Here is a 22493-nt window from a genome sequence, read left to right as displayed (position 1 = left end):
CTTTGTCTAATCTTCCTACTTATTTTCTATCTTAATTTTCTATTCCTCCTGTTGGTGTGGCAAATAGGTTGGAGAAGTTATTTTGAGACTTCTTGTAGGGAGGTTTAGGAGAGGAAGCTAAATTTCATTTGGTTGGCTAGGATAAGATTTGTACTCCTTTGCGGTGTGGTGGTTTGGGGTTTAGAAAACTGGGCATCTTCAATAAAGCATTACTTGGGAAGTGGTTATGGAGGTATCATCAAGATTGCAAATCCTTGTGGAGGGCCGTGATTGACTCAAAATATGGGAGTGCCTGGGGGTATGGAGTTCTAATGAGGTAAAAGGTACTCATAGTGTGGGGGTGTGGAAGTGTATTAGGAGTGGTTGGGATGATTTTGGAAAACCGTTTTTTTTTTTTTTTTTTTTTTTTTTTGTGGTCGGTGATGTTTCCAGAATTTGTTTTTGGCATGATCCAAGGTGTGGTGGTAGTTCTTAGCGCTGTTTTTCCTGATCTCTTTCATATTTCTCAATATCCGGATGCTTCAGTGGCTGAGATTTTGGACTCTTCTAGTGGTTCTTCCCTTTGGAATGTTATATTTTCAGGAGCAGTTAACGACTGGGAAATAGAGGCTGTTTCTGAATTGTTTGGCTTACTGTATGCTACACAGCTTGGGCGGGATGCAAGTGATAAGATGGTCTGGAGGCACACTGGTAATAAGAAGTTTTCAGTCCGTTCTTTGTACAAGTTGCTGTCTAGGCCAAATGGGTACACTCCTTTTCTTGCAAGTGTTTTGAAGAGTAAGGTGCCTTCAAAGGTAGCGTTCTTTGGCTGGTCTACTGCTTTGGGGAAGATTTTGACATTGGACAATCTAAGGAAGCTTGGATTAATTGTTTTGGAGTGGTGCTTCTTATGTAAGAAAACTGATGAGTCGGTGGATCATTTATTATTACATTGTGAGATGATTGGGGTGTTATGGTATGAAGTGTTTAATAGAAGTGGAATGACTTGGGTGATGCCTAGGAGGGTGGTGGATCTTTTTGTTTGCTGGAGAGGTTTAAGGGGTAACTTATAAATTGCTGATGTTTGGAATATGATCCCTTTATAGTTTATGCCTTGTGTGGTGTATTTGGGATGAGAGGAATGGTCGATACTTTGAAGATAAGGAACGCTTAGTGGATGAACTTAGATTTTTTTTCTTTAATACCTTATTTCAATGGGCTTCGGCTATTGTGTTTAATGGAACTAGTGTTCATGGTTTCCTTGTTTTTTCTAGTTCCTAACTTATAACTAGGTTCAGTTTTTGTATACTTCATGTGTACCTGGCTTTGCCTTGCTACTTGTCTCATTTCTTGTTCATAAAAAAATGTTCAACCAAGATTTATGATCTTCAAACTTATGTTTAACTTGGGTCACATAATATTGAATGAAAACTGCTAATATTCTTTGGCTGACTCACTTCAGTGCATCGGTTGAATTCAGAATTTGGCGTGCATGTCCATAATGTGAACACACCCAAATCTATATATTTCACTTTTTTCCCTTGTGATAGAGAAAAATAAAATTAACGTCCACCAGCCAAAATATACCCTCCTGGCTGGTGGACGTTAATTTTATTCACCCATTTAACTTATTCCCTTCATGGCCATTCAAACATGAAGCAAAAATGAATTTGAATCTGGCTTTGCAAATCATTCCGATCACTTTGTATACATGCAGATTTCAACTAGTCATGATTGATTTTTTGAAAAGTCATTTTGATTAAAAATATATAAAAGGCAATGATGAATGTAAACTTTAATAATTACTTGTGTTTATTTGCTCAAGGAAACTCCAACTTGATGGATCAGTGATAGTAAATAAATTTTGAGTACCATCATGCAAAAATTATTGTGTGGCACAGAGAACTTTTAAAGTTGCACCGCATCACTATTCACCATTTAATCCATCACCTCCATGCAAGTGTCACGTCAGTTACATTACTTAAAACCCACTTTTGAGTAGGAAAGGTTGTATTCAAAGTGCTTGCTTTATGAAGTCTAATGCAGTGGTACAATTGAGTCTTCCACTTGGAATTTGTCTTTATATAATGTACTCTAATAAAAACTTAATTTGCCTGTTTCATGGTGTCACTTTCTTTTGAGCTATTGGATCTTTTAGCTCACTCAAGCACATGTTTGCCAGGGATGTGACATTGAGAAAGATGCTGTAGTATTGAAGTCTGGAGAAAGAGTTGGTACTGCAGAAATTGGCTTACTTGCTACCATGGGTGTAATGATGGTGAAGGTGTATAACTTACCATGTGCTTAAAAATGTCGTCTAACTCTGACCCTGGGGAGGAAATAGGGAACATCCCCTGCGTACTTGTTTATTTGTTCAGTCAGATGGAAAAGTTTCAAAACACTAAGGCCTGATATTGTCATGTAGGTATATCCTACGCCAAAGATTGGTGTGCTTTCTACAGGTGATGAACTATCAGAGCCAACTACCAAGCTTCTAGGTCGTGGCCAGGTAATATATTCTATTGGAAAACTATGAACTGCATAATTTGGGCTCTCTCTCTCTCTCATATTTTATCAGCCCCTTTTATTCATAAAGGATCAGAATATCTTCTTTGCTAATTAAAATAGCAGTATTTTTCTCATCATTTCATTTTCACTGTCCAAAATACTATAATTTATTTGGAGGTTGTCTAAACATGCATTGTGTTTTCATCAAGATTAGCTTATATCATCCATGTGCTTTATAAGTTTAATCTGGGAAAAGAAGCGGATTTCTTTACTGCAGATTAGGGACTCTAACCGTGCTATGATACTAGCCGCAGCTGCACAGCAGGAGTGCAAAGTTGTTGACCTTGGTATTGCTAGAGATGATGAAGAAGAACTTGAGAGGATCTTGGATGCTGCTTTATGTTCTGGGATTAATATTCTTTTGACTTCTGGAGGGGTTTCAATGGGAGATAAGGATTTTGTCAAGCCATTGCTTGCAAACAGAGGGACGGTGTATTTTAGCAAGGTCTATCAATGACCCATTCTTTATCACATTAACGATTTCTTTCAGGAAGTTGTTTGATGCAAATTCATGTTTGTAGTTGGAACAAACTACCGAGCATGATGAGGTTTCAGACAATCAAAATATGGGGAGTTTGATGAAAAAGAATTATATTATCTCCGTTTAAAATTTGATTGCTGTTTCAGGTTTTTATGAAACCGGGAAAGCCTTTGACATTTGCCGTGATCAATTTAAAATCAGTTGAAAGTACAAGGCAGAACAAAATTCTTGCATTTGGATTGCCCGGAAATCCAGTGAGCTGTTTAGTCACTTTCAATCTTTTTGTGGTCCCAACCATTCGTCATCTTGCTGGATGGGCAAACCCACATCTTTTCAGGTTGATAAAGCTTCAAAAAGACTGCTGTCTCTCTCTCATCTTCCATGTTTGTTAGTACTGTAAAGTGATTGTTTGCATTTTTTTAATAACATGAGCAGAGTACAGGCTCGTCTTCACCATCCCATAAAAACAGATCCCATTCGACCAGAATTCCATCATGCCATTATTAGGTGGGAGGTCAATGATGGGTCAGGCAATCCTGGGTAAGTTCTCTAGATATGTTGTCCTTTTAGGTTAAACGTGACTACGGGTTTTTAGGAATGAGGTTCCCCATTGATCCTCTGCTGGGCATGATTTCCTACCAAACTTGTTCGATTTGTTTACTTCTAATTGCATCAAGATAATGGATCACTTTTTTGTTTGTCAGTTTTGTAGCAGAGAGCACTGGTCATCTGCAGAGCAGCAGACTATTAAGTATGAAGTCAGCCAATGCTTTGTTGGAATTGCCAGCAACAGGCAGTGTCATATCTACTGGGACTGCTGTTCCAGCCATCATCATTTCTGACTTAAGAAGTACTGCCATTCTCAGTAGTTCGCTATTGTCAGATTCGACTTTGGCTTTCAAGGGAAGTACATCAAAAGAAATAACTGCAGATGACTCTCAGAGTGCTGAGATCAGAGTAGCTGTTCTTACAGTGAGTGATACCGTTGCATTATGTGCTGGGCCTGATCGAAGGTACTGTTCTACATGTTTTTTCTATGTCAAAACCTTTGCTGTGTTTGATTCTTGATTCATCTGCAATAATCTGTAACTTCTTGAACGTAGAACCTTATATTCATAATTTCAATTGTTGAATCTTAAAGATATTTCTCTTTGCCTCTCTCTTTGTCACTCTCATAACTCCCCCATGCTGGTTGATTGAGCCTGAAACTCTTACGCCATGAGCATCAGTTTGTGACAAGACCCCATTAAAGTACTGCCTTTTTTTCTCCTATCAACTTTCATGTGAATTTCAATGCGCACCAGTCCCTCTTAGATTTTGCAACTTTCTCAACTGTCTTTCCGCCTATTGTAATATTTTTCTTTCTGGATTAGCTTAAATAAAATGAAATAAAAGAAAGAAATTAAAAGCTTAAATCACTATCTTATACATACAGCTCCTTTCTATGTGCACAGCACATTCCACTCTTCTTTCAAATTGTGACATTGAAAATCATATATAAGAGAACTGTGGAATACAAAGTATGTTCTCCCATTCAGAATTCCCTTCATTACTGTCAAGCATTAGAGTCAACAAAATGAGAGGGTAGAGAACTCCAACCATCCTCTACCTCCCCCACCGATCAAGTTGCTGAATGGTACAAAGTCAGATCAACAGAATGTGACTACAAGAATACTATCTAACACTCACCCTCAAGTTGGAACGCATATATCATATAAGCTCAGGTTTGAACAAGTAAATTTCAACCGATTACGACCCAAAGACTTTGTAAACATATATGCAAGTTGATCTTCAGACTTCAAAAGACTTTGGGAAGTTCTCAATCTGCTCCTTCTACAAAACCATGACAATGCACAGTACAATTTCATTCCCATGGAAGAGTGTTTGGAAGACAAATGTGCCCCTAAAGGCAAAAGTTTTTGTATGAATGGCTTCCTTGGGGAAGATCTTCACTCTACACAATCTAAGGAAACATTGGATCATAGTCATGGATTGGTGTTGAATGTGTAAAAAGAGTGGAGAGTCGGTTGACCATCTACTACATTGTGAGATTGCCAAGACATTGTGGAATGAAGTTTTTGCTTAGGTGGGATTAGCTTGGGTGATACCGAGATCGGTAGTGGACCTCCTAGCTTCTTGGAAAGCCATTCAGGGTAATTCTCAAATTGCCTCTATTTGGAAGATGGTTCCAATATGTTTATGGTGGTGTATTTGGAGGGAGAGGAATGAAAGAAGTTTTGAAGATCAAGCATGGTCAATGGATGAGCTTAGAAGTCTACTTTTCAATAATTCACTCCATTGGTCGATTGTAATTGATTTTCATGGCTTGTCATTTCATGAATTCCTTCTATCTCCAAACTAAGCATGCCTAGGCGTTGCTCTTGTATATGTCCCATATACTTGGGCTTTTACCTATTCTTTTGATCAATAAAATCTTGTTTACTTATTAAAAAAAAAAATGTTATAGAATAACTACACTCATTATCTTCTCTCTAATGTAGTTACGGTCAACCTAATACGAAGTGTGGCTTAGTTATCACAATATAGTTCAATAGTAGTTAGGGCTGGAAACCCAATCACTTCAAGAAAATGTGCATTGGATCCAACAGTCACCATCTGTTTCACTCACTTCTATGTTAGCAAATTACCTCCAAAATAGGTTCAACACCCTGTAACAGATCTCTAATGTTGATGGAGTACCTGTCCAATCAACATCAGTGAAGCTTTCTAGTCTAGGACACTCATTTGAATTATAAAGCAATCCGAAACCTGGAGCTTTTTTCAAATAATGAATAATACGAGTGATACCATCCCAATGTGTAATCACATAAATATGAAAAAGAAACATCCCAAAGTGGAATTTAGGAGGTCCAAAAGACTGACTCACTACTCCAATAGCATCTGAGATATTTGGTCTAATGATGTTAGGATACTTTGATCTTCCGACCAAGAAATGATACCTAAAAGAATGTCCAAATAACTCCTGGACACCTGGTGCCAATCAAAAAAGAAGAAAAAAAAAAAAAAAAAAGAATGTCCAAATAACTGTCCCTCATCCTGCAATAGTGTGATTGAATCTGTAAGGACATCAATGGTCATTCAACCCACGAACTAGTTTCTTTGCACAAATCAAGTGTATAGTTCCTCTGAGACAAACTTGTACCTTTTTCAACTTAGCAACTTCAATACGATGAAAGTATGTAGTTTGTGCAAGTCTTTAGTTCGAAATCAGTACTGCAAAAAGTCTTCCAATCTGATTATAACTTCAGACTCATTTCTTATAATAACAATATCATCTGCATAGTGCATACATTATGAGAAGAATGTAATCCATACACAAGTATGTAACCGAAATATTGAATGATCTGCCCAACATTTGCTGAGTTTTTATTTTTATTTATTTTTTACTTCTTTTGAATTTGTGGGGATCAACTTTTGCATCAGAAAACTTCCCTTATCTTTATTCTTGTCCTTCATTGCCATCTCAAGCGTACAAACTATTAGAATATATGTTTGTAATTAGCAAAAGTGTATGAGGGTATATGGGTCACTTGTATTTAGGGTGTATATATATATATGTTTGTACACAGTGAATAAAGGTTAATTTTTGTCATCTCTCTTTGTACATGGTATCAGAGCGTGATCCTCACAAATCTGAGATCTCTATTGTTTGGGAGTTTTTTTGGTGTAGAATTCGAGCTCACCGTGTTCTTTCGTGCATTTCTGTTGCTCGTTGGCAGCCTTTGGTGGGTTGAAGCATTTTCCGTCTTGTTTCCGACATCATCTTCTGTACTGGACACCAGGGGTGAACTCACCGGAAGTTTCTGTGGGTATCGGGCCTGATTTCCGTCGTCATCAGCGGTCGGAAAGTGTTTCCGTTGTTAGTTTAGGGACATTTGGTTGCAGGTATAAGCTTATTCCAATCTTGAGTGGGGATAACCAAAAACCTGGATAGGATTTTATTCCAATCTGGCATAAAACCTGTTTGGTAACACGGATAAGCTTAAAAATGTTCTGGGTTAGGATACCTAATCCGTATTCTGAATAGTTGGAACCTGATACTAAGATAGACCCGATACAGGTCGATACCGGCCGATACAGACCTGATTTTGGCCGATACAGACTCAATTTCGGCCGATACAGACTCAATTTCGGCCGATACAGGCAGGTTTCAGCCAATTCTAGGCCAAGACATACCAGTTCTGAACCGGTACATGCTTATTTTGTCTGATACAGACCCATTTAATCCGATACAGAGCTGAAATTGGGGTTTTTAAGGCGTCTTTTTTCAGGTACGTGGGTTGGGTTCTCATATTGTGTATGAATTTTCTATTTCCAAGTGGAATTGTGATGTTTTGCTACACATATGGCAACTAAGTTTGAGTCACCGCTTATGTCAAACTTTAATATGCCTATGACTTTAGTAAAATTGGATTGGGAAGCACTCTATGTTATGGTCAAGATCTGTTACAATATTTTTGAAAGGTAAGGGACTTTCTAGCCACCTGGTTAATCCAAAACCCGACTCAAATAACCCTACATTTTCTCAATGGGAGCAAGAGGATGCTCAAATCTTGTCCTTGATTATGACCAGTATTGAGTCTAACATTTGCTCTAGTTTGATTCATTTTGACACTACCCAAGAAGTGTGGATCTAAATCAAGCATATGTATTCGGGTGATGGGAACACAACCCACATTTATGAGCTATGCAAGCAGTTTTTTGTATTAGAACAAGGTACTTTGGGTTTGGAAGAGTATTATTCTCAAGTGATGAGCATATGTGAAGAACTCAAGATGTATCAACCTATCACTTCTGATGTTTCACGTATGCTACAACAACGTGAAGAGTTTAATATTGTTCGGTTTCTTGTTGGTTTAAAACCTGAATGAGTCGGTGAGGTCTCAAATTTTGGCGAGTCCACAACTCCCTTCATTTCCTAATGTGTTCTCCAGACTTTAGCGTGCCATGTTATCTGGGCATGGATCTCAATTGTCTTCTGATCCAATTAGTGAGAGATCCGCTTTGGTTGCCTCTTATGTTGCTCTCGGTGGGCGTGGAGGCTGAGGTGGTAGAAGTGCACATGGGGGACGTGATGCCAAAGGTAATCACAATTGAAGTCAAGAGCCTCGTAAGTACACCTATTGTGGACGTACTAACCATTCAGTGGACTATTGTTAGGACCTACACGGTAGGCCATCTGGGTCTGCTAATCAGGCCATTTTCCAATATACTACATCATAGTCAATGAGCTCCAACCCACCTTCAGATATGATTAGTTTATCGAAGGATGAGTATGAGTGATTTTTGGGTCGCACAGGGGCTTCATCTTCGATAGCTACTCTTATCCACTCAGGTATAGCATCCGCATGTCTTGTCCCATCCACTCAAGGTCTTTGGATTATTGATTCAAGAGCTAATGAACATCTGACCGGTTTGTCTTCTACCTTGTCTAAGTTAAATGTTGTACCATTTTTAAAAAGTGTCACTCTTGCTAAGGGTTCTCTTGCTAAAGTTACAGGCATTGGATCCATTAAGCTCACTGATACCATATCCTTGTCATTTGTCCTATATGCTCTTAGTTTTCCTTTTAGTTTGTTGTCTATTAATAAGATTACTCAAAATCTACAATGTTCAGTGACTTTTTATCCTTCTTCATGTTTTTTTAGGATCTCAAGACGGGGAACAAGATTGGTACAGGGCATGAAGCTGGTGGTTTATATTACCTTGATGTTTAACAATCACCCACTCGATCCCTTACATCTTCCTTATCGTCTACTTTTGAATGGCACTATCGCCTTAGTCACCCCCCCTTTATCTTTTTAAGTATCAAATTAGGAATTTGGAAAATGTATCTCCCTTCTCTTGTGAAGCTTGTCAAATTAGTAAACACCATCGTGTGTCTTTTGTTCCTCATATTAATAAACGAGCATCGAGTCCTTTTGAATTGGTTCACTCTAATATATGGGGACCAATCAACATTGAATCTGTTAGAATATATGTTTGATGAACAATTTCTTTGTCACTTAAGTAAATAGCAAAGACACTAGATAGATATTCTCTAGCATTATCAGAATGCAAAAATTGAACCTTTTTGTTAAACTGAGTTTTAATTTCTTTCCAGAACACTTGGAATATGGAAAGAAGTTCAAATCTGGCCTTCATAAAAAACAATCATGTCACACGAGAGTAGTCATCAACAAATGTAACAAAATATTGAAACTTGTTTGATTCAATGTTGATTGGTCTCCAAATATCAGAGTGAACCAATTCAAAAGGACTCAATGCTTGTTTATCAATACGAGGAACAAAAGACACACGATGGTGTTTACTAAGTTGACACGCTTCACAAGAGAAGGGAGACACTTTCCAAATTCCTAATTTGACACTTCAAAAGTGAAAGGGGGGGTGACCAAGGCGATAGTACCATTCAAAAGCAGACGATGAGGGGGATGTAAGGGCTCGAGTGGTTGACTGTTGAACATTAAGGTAATACAGACCACCAGCTTCATGCCACATATCAATTTTGTTCCCCATCTTGAGATCCTGAAAAATATATGAAGAGGGATAAAAAGTCACTAAACATTGTAGATTTTGAGTAATCTTACTAATAGACAACAAACTAAAAGGAAAACTAGGAGCATATAGGACAAATGATAAGGATATGGAGTAAGTGAGCTTAGTAGATCCAATACCTGTAACTTTATAAAGAAAACCATTAGCAAGAGTGACACTTTTTAAAGATGGTACAGTACTTAACTTAGACAAGGCAGAAGACAAACCGGTCAGATGTTCATTAGCTCCTAAATCAATGATCCATGGACCTTGAGTGGATGAGACAAGACATGAGGATGCTATACCTGAGTGGGTAAGAGTAGCTGTGGAAGATGAGGCCCCTGTGCGACCCAAAAACCGCTCATACTCATCTTTCGATATACTAATCATATCTGAAGGTGGGTTGGAGCTCGTTGACTGTGATGTAGCATCTTGGCAAATGGCCTGATTAGCAGTCTCAGATGGCCTACCATGTAGGTCCCAACAAGAGTCCACTAAATGGTTAGTGCGACCACAATGGGTGCACTTACAAGGCTCTCGATTTCGATTACCTTTGGCATCAGGTCCTCCATGTGCACTTCTACCACCTCAGCCTCCACGCCCACCAGGAGCAACATAAGAGGCAACCAGAGTGGATCTCTCACTAATTAGATCAGAAGACAACTGAGATCCGTGCCCAGATAACATGGCACGCTGAAGTCGGGAGAACACATTAGGAAATGAAGGGAGTTGTGGACTTGCCAAAATTTGAGACCTCACCGACTCGTATTCAGGTTTTAAACCAACAAGAAACCAAACAACCTTAAACTTTTCACATTGTTGTAGCATACGTAAAACATCAAAAGTGATAGGTTGATACATCTTGAGTTCTTCACATATGCTCATCACTTAAGAATAATATTCTTCCAAACTCAAAGTACCCTGTTCCAATGCAAAAAACTGCTTGCATAGCTCATAAATGCGGGTTGTGTTCCCATCACCCGAATACATATGCTTGAGATGGATCCACACTTCTTGGGCAGTGTCAAAATGAATCAAATTAATGCAAATGTTAGACTCAATACTGGTCAACATCAAGGACAAGATTTGAGCATCCTCTTGCTCCCATTGAGCAAATGTAGGGTTATTTGAGTCGGGTTTTGGATTAACCAGGTGGCTAGAAAGTCCCTTACCTTTTAAAAATATTGTAACAGATCTTGACCATAACATATAGTTCTTCCCATCCAATTTTATTGAAGTCATAGGCATATTAAAGTTTGATGTAAGCGTTGACTCAAACTTAGTTGCCATATGTGCAGCAAAATATTACAATTCCACTTGGAAATAGAAAATTCACACACAATAAGAGAACCCAACCCAAGTACCTGAAGAGCCTTGAAAACCCCAATTTCGGCTCTATATCGGACAAAATGGGTCTGTATTGGTCAAAAAAAGGATGTACCGATTCGGAATCGGTACCTATCAGCTTGGAATTGGCCGGAACCAACCTGTGTTGGCTAAAATTGGGTCGGTATCGACCGAAATCAGGTCTGTCTCGGAATCGGGTTCTAACCCCCTTCAGAATGCGGATAAGCTTATCCTAACCCAGGATATGATTAAGCTTATCCATGTTACCAAACAAGTTTTATTCCAATTGGGTTATCCCTACTCAATATTGGAATAAGGTTATACCTACAACCAAACATCTCTAGACTGACGACAGAGACACCTTCCGGTGGCTGATGACTACAGCAAACAGCCTCAATACCCACAGAAATTTCCGGCGAGTTCACCCCTGGTGTCCAGTACCGGAGATGACACCGGAAAAAAGCTTCAACCCACCACGGGCAGCCGACGAGCAACAAAAACACACGGAAACCACACGAAGGATGATGGTCAGCTCAAAAACTACACCGAAAAACATTTTCAAACCATACAAAACTCAGATTCGTGAGAATCACGCTCTGATACTAAGTACAAATAGATGAGGAAAAATTCTTACTTTATTCACTGTGTACACACATAGATATACCTTAAACACAAATTATCCATAGATCCTCATACAAGCTAATTACAAACATATATTCTAATAAAATCAAACAAGTTTCAATATTTGTTACATTTGTTGATGACTACTCTCGTGTGACATGGTTGTTTTTTATGAAGGCCAAATCTGAATTTCTTTCCATATTCCAAGTGTTCTGGAAAGAAATTAAAACTCAATTTAACAAAAAGGTTCGAGTTTTGCGTTCTAATAATGCTAGAGAATATCCATCTAGTGCCTTTGCTACTTAAGTGATAAAGGAATTGTTCATCAAACATCATGTTCATACACACCCCAACAGAATGGGATGGTTGAACGCAAAAATCGGCATTTATTAGATGTAACCCAAGCACTGTTGCTACATATGCATGTTCCAACATTTATGGAGTGATGGTCTTCTTACTGCTTTGTCATCTTATTAATTGTATGCCTCCATCTTTGGGTGTGTTTGCTTTGTTCATAACCTTGGTTCAGGCTTTGATAAACTTGACCCCTGTTCTACCAAGTGTCTCTTTGTTGATTATTCCTGGACTCAAAAAGGATATTGTTGCTATAGTCTTGTTCTTAGACTGTACTTCACGAGTGCTGATGTTACCTTTTTTGAGTCCATACCCTATTTTTCGAATACATTTTCAAGTGTTGAGTGTGATCCTCTACCATTACCTACTCTTACACTATCTCCCTCACACTCACCCAACCTTACCCAACCCTCCTCACCCCCTTCCCTACTTCCTTTACAGGTTTACTCACATCGCTTGCAGCCACCAGCTCCCATGCCCCAACCAGTCATGTCTCCATCTTCAGATCCTTAGTTGCCCAGTACTTCAGACTCTCTACCTATTGCTCTTCGCAAAGATAATCTTTCTTGTGTTACTCAATATCATATTAGTCAATTTGTTTCATATCACGCCTTATCCCCTTCATTCTCATGTTTTACATCTCAACTTTCAAAACTTTCTATTCCTAAGACACTTCAGGATGCATTATCTGATCCGAAATGGAGGACAGCTATAGAAAATGAAATGGATGCCATTCACCATAACGGCACATAGGATCTTGTTCCACTACCACCTAGTAAACAAGTTGTTGGCTGGAAATGGGTATATACTATCAAATTTCATCCTGATGGTTCTATGGAAAGTCTGAAAGCCCACTTGGTTGCAATGGGTTACACTCAAATCTACGGCATTTACTTCAAGATGCAGTATCTGATCCGAGATGGAGGACATCTATGGAAAATGAAATGGATGCCATTCACCATAACGGCACATAGGATCTTGTTCCACTACCACCTGGTAAACAAGTTGTTGGCTTGAAATGAGTATATACTATCAAATTTCATCCTGATGGTTCTATGGAACATCTGAAAACCCGCTTGGTTGCAATGGGTTACACTCAAATCTATGGCATTGACTATGAAGAGACATTCTCCCCAGTTGCCAAAATCTCTTCTGTTCGAGTGTTAATCTCTCTTGCTGCTAATTTAGACTGACCCTTATTTCAGTGGGATGTTAAAAATGCATTCCTACATGGCGACTTGCATGAGGAAGTTTATATGGAGCAACCACCTGAGTTTGTTGCTCAGGGGGAGTATCGAGGTACTGTATGCAAGGTATTGTATTGACGTTTGGTCTTCACAGATGCCAAACAGATCACTCGGTATTTCACTTACATAGTGATGTAGGTCAAATTTTGTTGGTTGTCTATGTGGATGATATTGTAATTACTAGGAGTGATTCTGCTGGAATTACTAGACTAAAATAATTTTTACATGATCAGTTTCAAACGAAAGACTTGGGCAAGCTTAGATATTTCCTTGGAATTGAAGTCAGTAGATCTAAAGAGGGCATCAACATATCTCAAAGGAAATATGTATTTGATCTTCTATAAGAAACCGGCATGTTGGATGCACAACCTATCAACACCCCTATGGATCCAAATCGTAAATTCTTGAAAGAGGAATGGGAGTTGTTTGAAGATCCAGGTATGTATTAAAGATTTGTTGGGAAATTAAACTATCTCACTATCACTAGACCAGACATCTCTTATGCAGTGAGTGTACTAAGTCAGTTTTTACAAACACCTAGGATCTCACATTGGGATGCTTTAATTCATATTCTTCGTTATCTCAAGTAAGCACCTGGCCTTGGAGTACTATATCGACCAAATGGACATCTTAGGATTGAAGCCTTTTCAGATTCTGATTGGGCAGGATTCCCTTCAGATAGAGGATCTACTACTGGATATTGTACCTTTGTAGGAGGTAACTTGGTTACATGGAAGAGTAAGAAACAAACAGTTGTAGCTCGGTCTAGTGCGGAAGCTGAATACAGGGCAATGGCTCATACTACTAGTGAGCTGACATGGTTGCCAAGAGATTGGGTTTCCAGCTCCTATCTCTCTCCAGCTATTTTGTGATAATCAAGCTGCACTGCATATTGCCTCTAACCTTGTGTTTCATGAGAGGACTAAACATATAGAGATTGATTGTCACTTCATTCGAGATAAGATACTAAGTGGTGACATTGTTACACCTTTTGTGAAGTTTGCCAATCAACTCGCAGATGTGTTCACTAAATCTTTGTGTTGGAGTCAATTAAAACCTATTTGTTTCAAGTTGGGTTTATATGATATATATGCCCCAACTTGAGGGGGAGTGTTAGAATATATGTTTGTAATTAGCAGAAGTGTATGGGGGTACATGGGTCCCTTGTATTTAGGGTATATATATATATTTTTGTACACAGTGAATAAAGTTAATTTTTGTCATATCTCTTTGTACACAAACCAACCGCAATGCTACCGTTGAGCGACAAACCCAGGTAATTACTCCATGTTAACCTCCTCCGATAAGTCACATTCCAACTGAAACAAATACCAATTACAGTTAGCAGCAAAGGAACCAAATAGAAAAGATCTTGGCAACCAGAGAAAGTCTCTTCATAATCAATAGGGTAGGTCTATGTATAACCCTTAACATCCAATCGTGTCTTCCCAATGTTCAATAGGTCTATCTGGATTAATTTAACAACACACTTGCAACTAACCATTTGCTTCTCAAGAGAAAATGGGACAAGATCCCAAGGATCATTATGATGTAGCAGCATTTGCCATTTGCATTGCTTTCCTTCAACCTTGGTTAGATGGGGCATTGTTAAACTGTCTTGGGAATAGAGATGACAGAAAGTTGGGATCTAAAGTGTTGAAAGGAGATGATGAATAGGTAGAGATAAAATGAGAAATTGGTTCTTAGTGACAAAAATGGGGGTGTGACTGGACTGAAAGATGGGGTGGAAAGTGGATGCATGGTAGCAACTAGCTTCCAGATCTGTAGTGTGTGATGAAAATAAATATATGAAAATCATGCCTTATACAATCTATATAAGTTCATACTTCATAACTCACCATTAAATAAATATATGAAAATCATGCCTTATACAATCTCATTTTCTCACATGTTTTGATAAAAAATGAGAAAATGTAAATCTTCTATGATACTTCCTAGTCTCAAACAAAATATACTTTACTACGACTAATTAAAGCAATACACCATAAGTCTAAATTTTTTTCAATGTAATGTATCAATGCATAATAGTAAGAAAATTAAAACAGGACTCAGTGGCGGTGTCCCCACAGAAGAATCCACCTCATCTACGGAGTAAAATTGTTTATCCTAATGAAATCAAAAAAATAAGTTACATAGAACTCGCAATTTTATGGAATTATATCTTCTTCTTTTTTGAACTCTAATAAACTTCATTTCAAATCCGACTTGGTTTTCGATATAATTTGTTGTACGGTTTTGAATCAATCAATAGAATTGTTGGTGTTGTTAACAAAAAATGAGGTATAAAAACATTTTGTAGTTGGGTGATGTTACTTTTAGTAATCTAGATTACCATAGATGTGATTTGCGAATAAATACTTGCAAATGAAGACAATCTGTGCTAGAACACATTCCAGACTCAAATGAAAATACCGACCTGGAATTGCCAAAGTTTGTGAAATACCAGGAACAACCTGAAATTGAGAGCGAAAAGAAACAAAGGGGCAATTATACCAGTGACTCATGGTATAGATAATTCCAGCCATTCAAGTGACTATAACGGTATCAGTGATTCCGGCCATTCCTGAATTATTGGCACCTCAGATTCTACATCCTTGGTATGAGGCACAACATCTAAATTTGGTGAAGAAGGTGACGGTGAAAAATGTTAGTGTAAGATTTGCCATAAACTTTAGTTCTCACCATGAGTAGGTCAAGTGCTACAAGTTAGACTATAGGCTTTCTGTTTTACATACAAAGCACTGCTTGTAAACCATAATGTGCAACCTCCTCTCTTCAGCCTCCATTGTTTGGGTTTAAATCAAGGCTCGAAAAAATGATTCAATTCAAGCCAATTCAAACTGAATTGGTTAGAAAAGGAACCAATTTTAGTGAACTTGTTGAATCGTTCACTGAACTGTTTCAATCGATTGATTCCAACCGATTCAAAACTGTATTTATTTTTAAGTAACAACTGATTTTTTTTTTTTTTTCATTATTGTATTCAATAAGAATCGCAGAAAAAGTGAAAGACAAAACATGTAGTTCTTTATTTTCTTTAATCAAACAAAAAAATTAGGAGATGAATGAGTATTTTGTATTATATTGTGGTTGTGCATAAAATACTACATTTGTATTTGTATTCATATCATATTTTTATTGAAACTAGTCAATGAATTTATATTTTATACTATTTTATACATTATATTAAATGCTTGAATTGCATTATATATGATTTTTAATAATTTTTATTAACACTGAAATAACCAATTCAAGATTGTTATGAATCGTCCGATTCTATTTGTTGAATCACCTAATTCATTGAGTCGGTCTTTACCCAATTTTGATTTTTCGAGCCTTGGTTCAAATAAAAGTTGCCAAAATCATGCTATCAGTTGATCAAAGAATAATCTTCTGATAGTTGTTTTATACAGAACAAATAGCAGTTATGAAAATATGAATGCCATGAGTCTCAGACTCAAATCATGAAATCTAAACACTGCTAAGCAGCTGGTACCAAAAACTGATGCCCTGCTTTCTAATGATGCCCTGCTTGAAATAGGAAGGCGAGTATCAAAACTTTAACTGCATCCAGATACTCCTTTTTGAATGATTGTTTCAGAAAGGTCACTGAATTGATGCCAAAGAAAGAGCAAAGTTGATACTGCTTGCTAGAAGTGGAGTATTGAAAGTACATTCTTTGCAACAATATGTTTGAAATAGCTCAACAGTTCAGCGTAATATGTTCTTGACAAAATGTCCTGCATCCCCTTCCCAAAAAGTATATGTCACAACTTAGGATGTAAGTATTTGTATGTTTATATGGCCAATTGGCAATTTGTTAGTACCCTCACTCGCTACTTGATGACTTAGGCTGTCAACTCCAGTATGTGAGGCCTCTTTGGAAGCACAAATTACACTGAAACTATGGTTGTAGTTATGTGGGTAATGTAGATAGTTTATTGACAGTGGTCCCAGGGCAGTTTCTGTTGTAAATTCTTCGTCAGAAAGGTTAGGAGGAGCAAGGGTAGTCGCAACGGCTGTAGTCGAAGATGATGTGAGCAAAATTAAGGATGTTCTAAAGAGATGGAGTGACATTGACAAAATGGATCTGATTCTTACCCTTGGTATGATTTCTTCTTACAATCCTTCTTGTCATTTATATGGATGAATATGACATAGTATCTACGTGTCTTTTCCTCGAAATTTCTTCTTCCTTTTTGTGATAAATATTCTCAATGAAGGTGGCACTGGCTTCACCCCAAGAGATGTAACCCCTGAAGCAACAAAAGGGTTGCTGGAGAAAGAAACACCTGGTCTTCTGCATGTAATGATGCAAGAGAGCTTAAAGGTACGACTGGTTTACATGCATTAGTACTCATACAGTAAGTTATCTGTTTGTGTACAAAACAAATAAGTACTTGTCTACTTTCTGTTTCTTTATTGTACTTTTACTATCTGAAAGGAATTTAAAATTTTATGAGGAGATTGTGCTAATTGGAGAGCTGAATTGTTGCTGTCCATGTTAAACCTTTATTGTCGTTTGGGTAGTCATGGACTTGGTAGTTATTGAACTAGTAATTGCGCCTTGAAACATGGTCAACTGGAGATGTTTCTTTTCTAGATTGCTGGCCTTTCTTGGCTAAGAGGTAGAGTAGAGCTTTCCTATTGTGAGGTTTCAATGCTGATGAACTGAGCCGGGCCAATCATACCAATTAGATTGTAGTGTCTTTCTACTCATTAATCCTAGGTAAAATTGCTCATGTTCATGGTGTCATTGTGCTACATTGGTTGGATACGCTCACATTTTTGTTGGATACACATTCCTGTGGGTGCTGTAGAAATGTTTGTGAAACCAAGCCACAAGACTATCTCAATATCTTCCACCTGTCCAATGGATCCTAGAGTCAAATGGAAATTTGTTGATTGAATCCATTCCTGATTATTTGATGCTAACAAGGTCTACCTATTCTCCCAACACAACCGTCCTTTTTAAGGGCATGGCATTCAGTTCTATTAACTACATGCTCCCCTACATTGAAATTTTGATCCCCATATTTATAAGCTAAGCTCACAAGATCTCAAGCAAAGTCTCACTACAACAAAAGTTTCCCTTGAAGAATTAAAATGTATACTTTGGAATCTATTAAATCTACAAAATGAGTGAACCCGTACAAGGTGGAAGGACAATATCTGTAGGAAGAAAAGATTGTTCATTGGTACTGTAGGTGTTACTGTGGTACCGTAGCGATTTAGTATATTTTAGGTCCATCACCCACCTCAACACGGATATTTCTTAAAATGTGTCCCATCCTCTTCTTATGTGCTTCCATAGCCCCACCCCATATGCCCCATTCACCTCATTCAAACACTATCCTCCCCATGGTTCACTGTGCTCCAATTCTATGACGATTCTCCAGAAGGTTCCTGTTCATTGTGGTATCTCCAAAGCCATTTGCCAAACAAGGCTTTGTTAAAAGGCTGCAAGTTCTAATTACCCAATCCTCCTTCTGAAATAGGGGAGTATACTGTGGCCCATTTTACCAAGTGAAATTCAAACTGGTCATTCATCCCCCAATAAAAAATCTCTTTGAAGTTTCTCCATGCGATGAGCCACCTTGATAAGGAGCAGAAATAGTGATAGGAAGTAAGTTGGGAAGGGTACTTTTGATTAAGTTGACCCTATCACCCTTGGATAAATACATTCACTTCCAACTAACCAATTTCCTCTCCATTTTTTCTAGTACATTATCCCAAATCGATTTCAATTTGAACGGGGAACCCAAAAGGAGGCCAAGATACTTCATAGGCTGTTAAGATACCTTACATCCCAAAATGGAAACCATACTCTCCACATTTTTCCTACTGGATTACTTTGATTTAGCCAAGTTCACCTACAGCCCTGAAGTTGCTTCAAAGCATAGAAGGAGAGCCCTCATAGCTTGAATTTGATGATAGCTAGCCCCACAAAATATTAGGTATTAGTGGTAAATAATAGATGGGATATGTTAAGTGATCTTGTATTTGTCTCCCCAACTAAGAATCCAAATACAAACCCACTCTACACAACACCTAAAATCATCTTGCTAACAGCTTCCATTACAAAACAAAAGTGGAGATAGAGGATTACCCTGTCTCAAGCCTTGTGAGGTTTTAAAGGAGCCCTTGGCGTGCCATTCACCAAGATAGAGGAACAAACAGTAGAGATAGAATGTTTGATCCATGAACACCATTTTGTACCAAAGCCACATCTCTCAAGCATGTAAAGCAAGAATCTCTAATTGACTCGGTCATAGGCCTTTTCCATATCAAGCTTGCACAAAAGTCCTAGCTCTCCTGACTTGAATCTACTATCCAAGCATTCCATTGGCAATAAGCATTAAGTCAAGACTTTGCCTACCTTTGACAAATGGCATTTGGGGCTTTGATATTAATTTCATCACCATGCTCAATCTATTCACCAAAACTTTTGAGAGGGTCTAGTACATCCCACTCTCCAAGCTAATGGGATGTCTTTTATACCTCCCCAATGCTGGGTTTTTTTGGAATAAGTGCACTAAATGTTGCTTTGAGGTTTTTTGCAAACCTTCCATTTTCATGAAATTTATGCGAGAAATATCTTTGGTCACTTCCCAACAAGTTTGGAAAAAATCCATAGATAACATTTATTTTTTCCTTAAAATCTAATATCCACGTGTCACCCGAAATACCATTTCACCCAACTAATTAATATCCGCATAACTTCTCCAAATCATTATACGGGTAAACACTAAAATATTACTACACCCAAAAAATCTAATTCTCTCAGTTTATCATCAAACAGATCATCATAAAATAATCAATCCCTAAAAAGATTTCTCCGCAACATCTCTATCAAAACCAAAGATATGTAAACCCAAATTTTGATTACCACGCATTATGTGATTTTCTTATTCTTATTAGCTAAGACCTGTATTGACCCTTCAACCATAACCATGACCCGTCATGTGCACATGTTAATCCTCAAAAATTAGCATAGCCCATGACTCACGTGTAACATGATTGTAACTAACCAACCCACCCATTTTTAGACACAATAATACCAATAACCCTTTTGACCAAGCCGCTTACTAAAAAAACACATCCTACAGATAATCCCCATATCCCATATCACAACACGTGCAGTAACTTTTGACTAAGGCCCCTTGTTTGGATAATGAGATGAGATGAGATTATCTGTGAATAGTAGTGAAATAGTTTGTAAATAGTAGTAAAATAATTTGAGTTAATAAGTTTTATGGAGTTTTGGGAAAGGAGAGAGAAAAAGTTGAATAAAAATATTTTAAAGTTAAAATATTGTTAGAATATAATTTTTGTCTTGAGATTTGAAAAAATTGAATTGTTTTTTGTGTTTTGTTTGGAAGTTTGGAAAAGTTGTAATGATTACATTTCTTACTTTTCTCAAAAAAGTTGTAATGATTAGGTAATAATTAGATGAAAAAGTTGAAAATTTAAAACTGAAAAGTGTTTGTATTTGTGATGTTTGGATATTGAAATGAGATGGGGATGAGAGGCTCTTGCTATCTAAACCTAGCCTAAATATACCATGCAAGACACATGGTGCAGGAGAGAGATTAATACCGAGGGCTCAAGATTACTTTGTCTAGTAATCTATAAGTTGTTAATTTTACTGGGAAGTATGAATATATGTGGTAGTTCAAATAGCTGCAGTTAGGCTTCCTATTAATCAAGCCTGTGGTCTAAGATGTTAGGATTGGTTTTATCCTTCTTTTACCAGCTGTTACCTTTACCACTTCCCCATTCTCTGGCACCAAAACTGCAGGTTAATTTATCTCTGTTTTGCAATTCCCCTTTCCTTTTCTAAAACAGGTGACACCATTTGGTATGCTTTCACGCTCTGCCGCTGGAATACGGGGTTCATCATTGGTAAGGCCACAATTCATTTAACTATTTTCCTGGTTCATTGTCATTGGTGCTTTTTGTCATCAAGTTAGGTTCTTTGCTGTTAAAATTATATAGATATATTAACATAGGAAGGAATTACAAATTTTAAATTTCTTGTTGATGATAAGATCAACTTTAGCGGTAACGTGAACGAGCAAATAAAGAGAAAATTAAGTTTATTAGAGAGATCAGAAGGAGCCATGTCATGAAAGCCTTCAGAAGGCACTTTTGAACCTTTCATAGAATGAAAAGTTTCAGTTCTTTCTTCCTATAACAAGTGGAAGATAAGTTTACTATAAATTATCCCAAATAAAGAAATGTTTACTGTTTTATGACAGTAATCTCAAAATGCGAATAATTTTATATGAGGACTCGTAATTGTCCCCAATATTCTTAATAGGATTTGTATTTGACAATTCATTTCAAACCTAATCGATATCTTCAGCTAAAATTTATTGTTTCCCCAATGATCTCTGGGTAAATGCTATTTCCCATCTCCCGATACAAGGGGTGGAAAGTGAAGTTACGGGGTTTAATGTGTTATTTATATTTGCCTATTACTTATCAAAAACAATTATTTGCCTATCAAAAAATTCTTGATTTCTGGTTGGTGGGTCAGATTTCCTAAGTTGGGGGTCCACATGAGTACCACCTGAATCCATATATGATTATGCCTTCACCATATTTCAGTCAATCTATGGTTGTTCAATTCCCTTGATATGGGATTGTTGTGTTCAGATCATTAACATGCCTGGGAATCCAAATGCTGTTGCTGAATGCATGGCGGCTTTGTTGCCTGTCCTTAAGCACGCATTAAAGCAGATAAAGGGGGACAAGAGAGAGAAGCATCCCCGTCATGTCCCTCATGCACAAGCTGCACCTGCTGATTTGTGGGAGAACAGTTATAAGTTAGCCTCTGGAGGAGGAGGCAAAGAACATGGTTGTTCTTGCTGAACATGGTTGTACTTGTTCCAATTATAATTTGTAAGTATAGTAAAGGAGCAGAAACCTGGTTGTGCTGGTCTGTTAAACACGGAATAATAAGAAATGAAATGCCTACAAAATCCGAGTCATTACAAATGTAAAGCTTCATATGGTTTACAAGCACTGTGATTTGCTTAAACTATCTACTTTTGCATTTTCCTATCTATCTAACTGCACGTTGTTCAATTACTTGCTGTGGTACAATTTTTCTATTTACATTCTTAATTTATAATAAAAATATTTCTTGAGGCATGCAAATTAGAAGTAATTTCCTCTATTGTTTTATCATACTATGGTCGAGAGATTGCCCCCAATCAATCAAATAAAACTCGTAGATGTGTGAGCTAGTAGGGGTAGAGGAAACTTGTACGGTCTCTTTTTATTGGGTTGTTTCTGTCCTCAGTCTCCTTTTA

At 37.6% G+C, this 22493-nt stretch overlaps 1 protein-coding gene across 2 annotated transcripts in view; it reads left to right on the top strand.

Moving 5' to 3' along the window:
* Positions 1-22266, top strand: part of LOC122291856 (molybdopterin biosynthesis protein CNX1) — a 32647-nt gene extending 10381 nt beyond the window's left edge. For both annotated transcript variants that reach the window (XM_043099875.1, XM_043099876.1), the window contains exons 5-14: positions 2162-2263; positions 2405-2488; positions 2765-2992; positions 3175-3365; positions 3464-3568; positions 3733-4041; positions 17122-17279; positions 17397-17503; positions 21022-21078; positions 21835-22266. In XM_043099875.1, the coding sequence (XP_042955809.1) occupies positions 2162-2263; positions 2405-2488; positions 2765-2992; positions 3175-3365; positions 3464-3568; positions 3733-4041; positions 17122-17279; positions 17397-17503; positions 21022-21078; positions 21835-22050 (1557 nt within the window). In that variant the 3' untranslated portion in view covers positions 22051-22266. The remainder of the gene's footprint in view (positions 1-2161; positions 2264-2404; positions 2489-2764; positions 2993-3174; positions 3366-3463; positions 3569-3732; positions 4042-17121; positions 17280-17396; positions 17504-21021; positions 21079-21834) is intronic.
* Positions 22267-22493: the final 227 nt, after the last annotated feature.

The sequence above is a fragment of the Carya illinoinensis genome, chromosome 13 (assembly GCF_018687715.1).
Source record: "Carya illinoinensis cultivar Pawnee chromosome 13, C.illinoinensisPawnee_v1, whole genome shotgun sequence".
Classification (NCBI taxonomy): domain Eukaryota; kingdom Viridiplantae; phylum Streptophyta; class Magnoliopsida; order Fagales; family Juglandaceae; genus Carya; species Carya illinoinensis.
Note: the sequence above shows the minus strand (reverse complement) of the source record. Positions and strands in the feature narration are given on the sequence as shown.